General features: G+C 43.3%; 2 protein-coding genes across 2 annotated transcripts; both read left to right on the top strand.

Annotated features, from left to right (window-relative positions):
• Positions 1-314: 314 nt before the first annotated feature.
• Ttc30a1 (tetratricopeptide repeat domain 30A1) lies at positions 315-3,176 on the top strand. The gene has a single exon (NM_030188.3). It carries the CDS (start codon positions 545-547, stop codon positions 2,537-2,539), a length of 1,995 nt encoding a protein of 664 aa, NP_084464.3. The 5' UTR covers positions 315-544; the 3' UTR covers positions 2,540-3,176.
• A 926-nt stretch (positions 3,177-4,102) lies between these two features.
• On the top strand, positions 4,103-6,110 carry Ttc30a2 (tetratricopeptide repeat domain 30A2). Its single transcript, NM_001081228.1, has one exon. It carries the CDS (start codon positions 4,116-4,118, stop codon positions 6,108-6,110), a length of 1,995 nt encoding a protein of 664 aa, NP_001074697.1. The 5' UTR covers positions 4,103-4,115.
• The last annotated feature ends 2,003 nt before the right edge of the window (positions 6,111-8,113 follow it).

The raw sequence follows: 8,113 nt of genomic DNA, 5'->3' as shown, positions 1-8,113 counted from the left end.
AAAAGTACAAGCCTCAAAAAACCTCCAGGGACCCCAGGCCCTAATCAGGTTACTGCTCTTCCACAGAGAGGTCACACTATCTAGCTAGAAAACAAGCAACGCTCACTCGTTCTAACGAGTAAAGGGAGTCTAAAACTCCTACTAACGGCCTAAAAGTCTTATGACCTTTTCCTATCTGAATTGAATACACAAACAATACGCCAAGTCCCCAGATTTCAGTACTCGTGAAATAAGACTACAACTCCCAGAATGCAAAGTGGATACGTCCCATTGGGGAAGTAACAATGTTGCATGCCGGGAGAAACCGGGAGTATAATGTCTGGACTACTTGCAACAAGTTTCTGTCCCTTCTCCGACTTCTGTCCCAACCCAGTTTGTAATCTTATAAGACAAAACAAAAAAATTCAGGGATTATGTCAACGGTTCCTAGTCATGCGGAACAGATCCTTTCTACCTCAGACCTAACCGCCACCCGCTGGATGAACTTCCGTTTCCGGTTACCTAGTTTCCTTGGAAACTAGCACGCGCTACAATTTTGGCGGCTATGGCGTGGCAAAGCAGCTCTAAAGTTCCCGACGGTGAGTTCACAGCGGTGGTGTACAGGCTCATCCGCGACTCCCGCTACTCAGAGGCGGTGCAGCTGCTAAGCGCAGAGCTGCAGAGAAGCTCCCGCAGCCGCGCAGGGCTGTCGCTGCTGGCCTACTGCTACTACCGCCTGCAGGAGTTCGAGCTCGCTGCAGAGTGCTATGAGCAGCTGAGCCAGATGCACCCGGAACTCGAGCAGTACCGCCTGTACCAGGCCCAGGCGCTGTACAAGGCCTGCCTGTATCCAGAAGCCACCAGGGTCACCTTCCTCCTGGACAACCCCGCCTATCAGACTCGAGTCCTTCGTCTCCAGGCTGCTATCAAGTACAGTGAAGGTGACCTCCCAGGAGCCAGGAGCCTGGTGGAGCAGCTGCTGAGTGGGGAAGCTGGAGAAGACAGTGGAGGGGAGAATGACCCAGATGGTTTGGTCAACATGGGTTGTCTGCTCTACAAGGAGGGACACTATGAAGCTGCCTGCTCCAAGTTCTTAGCGGCCCTGCAGGCTTCTGGCTACCAGCCTGACCTTTCCTACAACTTGGCATTGGCCTATTACAGCAGTCGGCAGTACGCGCCTGCTCTGAAGCATATCGCTGACATCATTGAGCGTGGCATCCGTCAACACCCAGAACTCGGTGTGGGCATGACCACGGAGGGCATTGATGTTCGCAGTGTTGGCAACACTGTAGTCCTTCACCAGACTGCTCTGATTGAAGCTTTCAACCTCAAGGCAGCCATAGAGTATCAGCTGAGAAACTTTGAGGTAGCCCAAGAAACTCTCACTGACATGCCTCCTAGAGCAGAGGAAGAGCTGGACCCCGTAACCCTCCACAACCAGGCTCTGATGAACATGGATGCCAAGCCCACAGAGGGCTTTGAAAAGCTCCAGTTTCTGCTCCAGCAGAACCCCTTTCCCCCAGAGACCTTTGGCAACCTGCTGCTGCTCTACTGTAAATATGAGTATTTTGACCTGGCAGCTGATGTCCTGGCAGAAAATGCCCACTTAACTTACAAGTTCCTCACACCCTATCTCTATGACTTCTTGGATGCCATGATCACTTGCCAGACAGCTCCTGAAGAGGCTTTCATTAAACTTGATGGGTTGGCTGGCATGCTGACTGAGCAGCTCAGGAGACTCACTAAGCAAGTTCAAGAAGCAAGGCATAACAGAGATGATGAAATTATTAAAAAGGCTATGAATGAATATGATGAAACTCTTGAGAAATATATTCCTGTACTGATGGCCCAGGCAAAAATCTACTGGAATCTTGAGAATTACCCAATGGTAGAGAAGATCTTCCGCAAATCTGTGGAATTCTGTAATGACCATGATGTGTGGAAGCTGAATGTGGCCCATGTCCTCTTCATGCAGGAGAACAAGTACAAAGAGGCCATTGGTTTCTATGAGCCCATTGTCAAGAAGAATTATGATAACATCCTGAGTGTCAGTGCTATTGTGTTAGCCAACCTCTGTGTTTCCTATATCATGACAAGTCAAAACGAGGAAGCTGAGGAGCTCATGAGGAAGATTGAGAAGGAGGAGGAACAACTCTCTTATGGTGACCCAGACAAGAAAATCTACCACCTTTGCATTGTGAATTTGGTGATAGGAACCCTGTATTGTGCCAAAGGAAACTATGACTTTGGCATCTCTCGGGTTATCAAAAGCTTGGAGCCTTACCATAAAAAGCTAGGCACCGATACGTGGTATTATGCCAAGAGATGCTTCCTGTCCTTACTAGAGAACATGTCAAAGCACATGATAGTGCTTTGTGACGGTGTTGTTCAAGAATGTGTCCAGTTTCTAGAGTACTGTGAACTTTATGGTAGAAACATCCCTGCTGTTTTAGAACAGCCCTTAGAGGAAGAAAGAATTCACACCGGGAAGAATACAGTCACATATGAGTCCAGACTGTTGAAAGCTTTGATTTATGAGGTCATAGGGTGGAATATGTAGTTGCTTCTGTTACTGACTTTTATGATAAAGGCTTTGTTATGTTGGCATTGTGTTTCAACTCTAAGCTTTTGAATTTTCACACTCTTTACATGTTATGCATTGTCTGATTTAACTGTTTATTCAGTTAGATATAGCTTTTCTTGATGAGAACCTTCATTCAATGAGATAGCAAATGAACCCAGAAGCATTTATTTAAAATAACTGAATGGAGGAAGTACCATCCGATAAAGTTTACAACGTCCACATCTTTTCGTTGCTGTTTCATACTGTGCTTTGTTGTTTGTGAACAACATCATTTTACCCATGGAGGACACGTATCTGCCATGGGCCTTAGCTACATGACATTTGGGCTTTAGAAGTAGTTTCAGGAATTACATGCTCTGCTTTAGTTTATCCTTATGATCATTCTCTTTGTTGTGTAGAAGTTTTGTACAATTGTAGATTTTAAAGATTTTCATTGTTTTGGGGTTTTGTTTTATTTTTTAAAGGAAGAAGTAACATTTAACAACAGTTTTCATGTTGTTAGTGGCTCTTTCCTAGAATGTTCAAAATTCACTGTGAAATTGTTTCTAAAAAAAAAATAGTACTGTTCTTTGAAGCTAATAAACAACTGATAAATATCTGATTTTTTACTGTTCATAATTGACCTTTTGTAGTGTTTGATAATATAAATAATTTTAAAATCAATGTTTAATTCCTATCAGATGTAGGTATTAGACGACATTAATCCTAGAGTTTCATCTCTTAGTATCTTCAGAAAGGGAAGTACATTTTATTCTATTTGACATTATCAAAGTCCCTTCTGGCATTAATGGAATATAAATATTGATACGTGAAGTTATACTTACATTATTTAAAGTTACATAAAGAGCATCTGAATTTTTTTTCCTTCATTTTACCATTTTTGTGGCCACAGCCATCCCAGTTACCTCTCACAGGTAGCCCATGGAGAGTGCTCCTTGCTGGGCTAGAACCCTCCAGTTCCCAAAGGCATAAAGTAAACCCTATTTTTCCATGATGTTCTTTTGTTTTTAATAATTATCAGTCTATCTTTCAAAACATCAAAAAAATTAGGCTTTGAAAGTTTGAAACGCACAAAACCACCAAATTCTTGCAATGCAACAACAGCTTTCAATTATGCTGTTCCTATAATAAAATGCCTTTTTTCTTCCAGAAACGGGGAATGGTTAATATTTTTACAGGGGTTGTGTAGATATATGAAGCATCTATATTCATACACATACAGTCATCCCTTTAGGTAGAGAAATAGTAGCAGGTGTGTCAGAGATTTGACTGTAAAGTGTTTTTACATTATTATTTGACCTGTTGCTGTTCACTCAAAATATGAGGATTTCATGTTTAAGAAAAACACAGAAGAATATATACATATATTCTTCTACTTTATGTTCAGGAACTTAGTGAACTTCCCTTCCAAATCACACTTCCCTTCCAAGAATGGCTAGATACTTCTCTTAGAAACCAACTTCCTGGATACGTTAAAAAAAAAAAAAATCTCCAGACTTCCGTTTCCGTTGGCTTGTTGCCATGGGAACAAGCACACTCAATCTTGACAGTTATGGCAGGGCTGAGCAACTCCCAGATCCCCGACGGTGAGTTCACAGCAGTGGTGTACAGGCTCATCCGCGACTCCCGCTACTCAGAGGCGGTGCAACTGCTGAGCGCAGAGCTGCAGAGGAGCTCCCGCAGCCGCGCAGGGCTGTCGCTGCTGGCCTACTGCTACTACCGCCTGCAGGAGTTCGAGCTCGCTGCAGAGTGCTATGAGCAGCTGAGCCAGATGCACCCGGAACTCGAGCAGTACCGCCTGTACCAGGCCCAGGCGCTGTACAAGGCCTGCCTGTATCCAGAGGCCACCAGGGTCGCCTTCCTCCTGGACAACCCCACCTTCTATAGCCGAGTCCTTCGTTTACAAGCTGCTATCAAGTACAGTGAAGGTGACCTCCCAGGAGCCAGGAGCCTGGTGGAGCAGCTGCTGAGTGGGGAAGCTGGAGAAGACAGTGGAGGGGAGAATGACCCAGATGGTTTGGTCAACATGGGTTGTCTGCTCTACAAGGAGGGACACTATGAAGCTGCCTGCTCCAAATTCTTTGCGGCTTTGCAGGCTTCTGGCTACCAGCCCGATGTATCTTACAACCTAGCTTTAGCTTGTTACAGCAACAGGCACTATGCCCCAGCACTGAAGCATATTGCCAATATCATTGAGCGTGGCATCCGTCAACACCCAGAACTCGGTGTGGGCATGACCACGGAGGGCATTGATGTTCGCAGTGTTGGCAACACTGTAGTCCTTCACCAGACTGCTCTGGTCGAAGCCTTCAACCTCAAGGCAGCCATAGAGTACCAGCTGAGAAACTACGAGGCAGCCCAGGAAGCCCTCACTGACATGCCACCCAGAGCAGAGGAAGAGCTGGACCCCGTAACCCTCCACAACCAGGCTCTGATGAACATGGATGCCAAGCCCACAGAGGGCTTTGAAAAGCTCCAGTTTCTGCTCCAGCAGAACCCCTTTCCCCCAGAGACCTTTGGCAACCTGCTGCTGCTCTACTGTAAATATGAGTATTTTGACCTGGCAGCTGATGTCCTGGCAGAAAATGCCCACTTGACTTACAAGTTCCTCACACCCTATCTCTATGACTTCTTGGATGCCATGATCACTTGCCAGACAGCTCCTGAAGAGGCTTTCATTAAACTTGATGGGTTGGCTGGCATGCTGACTGAGCAGCTCAGGAGACTCACTAAGCAAGTTCAAGAAGCAAGGCATAACAGAGATGATGAAGTTGTCATAAAGGCTGTGAATGAATATGATGAAACTCTTGAGAAATATATTCCTGTACTGATGGCCCAGGCAAAAATCTACTGGAATCTTGAGAATTACCCAATGGTAGAGAAGATCTTCCGCAAATCTGTGGAATTCTGTAATGACCATGATGTGTGGAAGCTGAATGTGGCCCATGTCCTCTTCATGCAGGAGAACAAGTACAAAGAGGCCATTGGTTTCTATGAGCCCATTGTCAAGAAGAATTATGATAACATCCTGAGTGTCAGTGCTATTGTGTTAGCCAACCTCTGTGTTTCCTATATCATGACAAGTCAAAACGAGGAAGCTGAGGAGCTCATGAGGAAGATTGAGAAGGAGGAGGAACAACTCTCTTATGGTGACCCAGACAAGAAAATCTACCACCTTTGCATTGTGAATTTGGTGATAGGAACCCTGTATTGTGCCAAAGGAAACTATGACTTTGGCATCTCTCGAGTTATCAAAAGCCTGGAGCCTTACCATAAAAAGCTAGGCACCGATACGTGGTATTATGCCAAGAGATGCTTCCTGTCCTTACTAGAGAACATGTCAAAGCACACAATTATGCTAAGGGACAGTGTCATTCAAGAATGTGTCCAGTTTCTAGAGCACTGTGAAATTTTTGGCAGAAACATCCCTGCTGTCATAGAACAGCCCTTGGAGGAAGAAAGAATGCACATTGGAAAAAATACAGTCACATATGAGTCCAGACAGTTGAAAGCTTTGATTTATGAGATCATAGGGTGGAATATGTAGTTACTTGTAAAAAGGTCATTAGAAAGACTTTTTAGATTCTATATTTCTCTCTGTGTATTTTCCTACACATTTTTATTTCTTTTCTGTTTGTTTCTGGTTTGACTTTGTATACTTAACACTATGACAGCCTTTCCACCTTGGTAGCCTTCATATATGTGTATTATAGGCTCCTGCATTTTTACGACTCGACACAGTCCTCAGTTGCTGCAATGGCATTTCTGTAGTTGCACAAGAACTGAGCAGCTCTTAGAGTTTCAGCTTTGTGCTGTAAAGGGGACTACGCACTAGTCAGTTACTGATATACAGTCCTTCTGTGACTGCCTAGTAGACCCAATTGCTGGACCAACAAACCATCTCTCCATTAGCAAAGAGAAACAGAAGGCAGATTTCTTTGTCTTGATAGTCTGTGCTTTCCAATAAATACTCTTAACCATATGGCTTGAGGCTTTTTATTTCTTTTGGTTGACAGCTTTTTTTGTTGCTTTTGTGAGGTCTTTTCTGTCACTGTTTGAGATCTTTCACTCTCTGGACCTCTTCAAAAACCAAAGTCTAGTTTGGACCTGGCCTAATCTTTTTGGAAGTACAAGTACTTATTTTCCTAGGTTCTTTTCAGCTTATCTTCAGCAAGCAGTTCCATTTTTCTCCCCTGATGATGTTGTTTGGTATAGTCAACATTTCATTTCTCTTTCTGCTTCAGTCTTTCCATAGTTGATTGAACTTCATCAATAGTAACTGTGGAAGTTCTTTTTTAAAAGGTGTGTATGTGTGAGTGAGTGAGTGTGTGTGTGTGAGTGTGTGTGTGTGTGTGTGTGTGTGTGTGTGTGTGTGTGTGTGTGTGTGTGTATGGCACACAGGTGCTATGTATTTGCAGAGGTCAGAACTCCAACTTTAGTGAGTAGGTTTCCCCTTTCTGTTGTGAACGCAAGCCCTCAGTCTTGCCCAGGAAGTGCTTTTACTTGCCGAGCTGTCTTAGAAGCACACATCTGGAAGCTTTTGAATGTTTTTAGTTTAGAGAGAAGTGTTGAACTGAAAATGGAAAAAGAGTGGGGGGGGGAGGATAAGTTGTGGATATTGTACAGCCTGTAAGTCTTAAGCAATTCACTTACTCCTCACGGTCTTACAGTCTTTCCAGTCTCTAGACCCTTTCTACAGTTATGGCAATAACATCTATTTCAGTAAAATCCATACAAAGAAAAGTTTCCTTTTATAACCTGGAATGATCATTCTGGTCAAAATGAAATATATAACCATATTCCAAATTAATGCTTTCTAGCATTTTGGCTTACATAAAATGTTAACCATTTAGAGGAATGCTATCTAATAACTTACTCATTATTAAGAAATTTGAGGTATGTTTTAACCTGGTATTTTTGTTTACAACCCTAGTGGTGAATGTATATAAGACAATCCTTTTTTCCTGCAACATTGTGCATAAACTATATATTGTATTAGTATTTAGAAATGATAAAAGTATTTATTTTAATAATTTCTTTTAATTAAGAAAGGAAATTTCTTAACTTCCTTTTTCAGTTTATCTAAAACTGCATGTTTTCTCATTGGAGGAGAGATTTATTCTTAATTAGTTCCTAAAATGGAATACTACCTTTTGGTTTAAAATCTTTATTGATGGGCTATTATAATGTAGATATCCCAGATGCACAAACACTCAGTTATTCTTGGAACACGTGGAGCCTCTCCTGCCCCTGAGGTGAGGTTTGCAGCTGCCCGTCCACCAGCTATCTGGAGATAGAGAAGCAGGTGACATGAAGACGTAACGGAGCTTTAGCTGTGTGATAGACTTCGCAGCCTGCCTCGGATCCCCTGCATGTCCACATCTCGGCAGTTAATCAAATGTCTCCTGCCATTAGCTGAAGAGAAGTAATGGATCACAGAGTGGAAGTAACAGATGCCAGAGCCATTTCTGTAACCAACACACCAAATCAAATCATCGCTCCTTACACTCTCCTTCTATTTAATACAAAGAAAGGGCATGCAGGCTCACC

Source organism: Mus musculus, chromosome 2, assembly GCF_000001635.26.
Source record: "Mus musculus strain C57BL/6J chromosome 2, GRCm38.p6 C57BL/6J".
Classification (NCBI taxonomy): Eukaryota; Metazoa; Chordata; class Mammalia; order Rodentia; family Muridae; genus Mus; species Mus musculus.
This window is presented reverse-complemented; position numbering and strand designations above follow the sequence as displayed.

What these genes read in the sequence shown, in the direction of transcription:
- Ttc30a1 (NM_030188.3), top strand. Translation starts at nt 545, where the DNA reads ATGGCGTGGCAAAGCAGCTCTAAAGTTCCCGACGGTGAGTTCACAGCG.
- Ttc30a2 (NM_001081228.1), top strand. Translation starts at nt 4,116, where the DNA reads ATGGCAGGGCTGAGCAACTCCCAGATCCCCGACGGTGAGTTCACAGCA.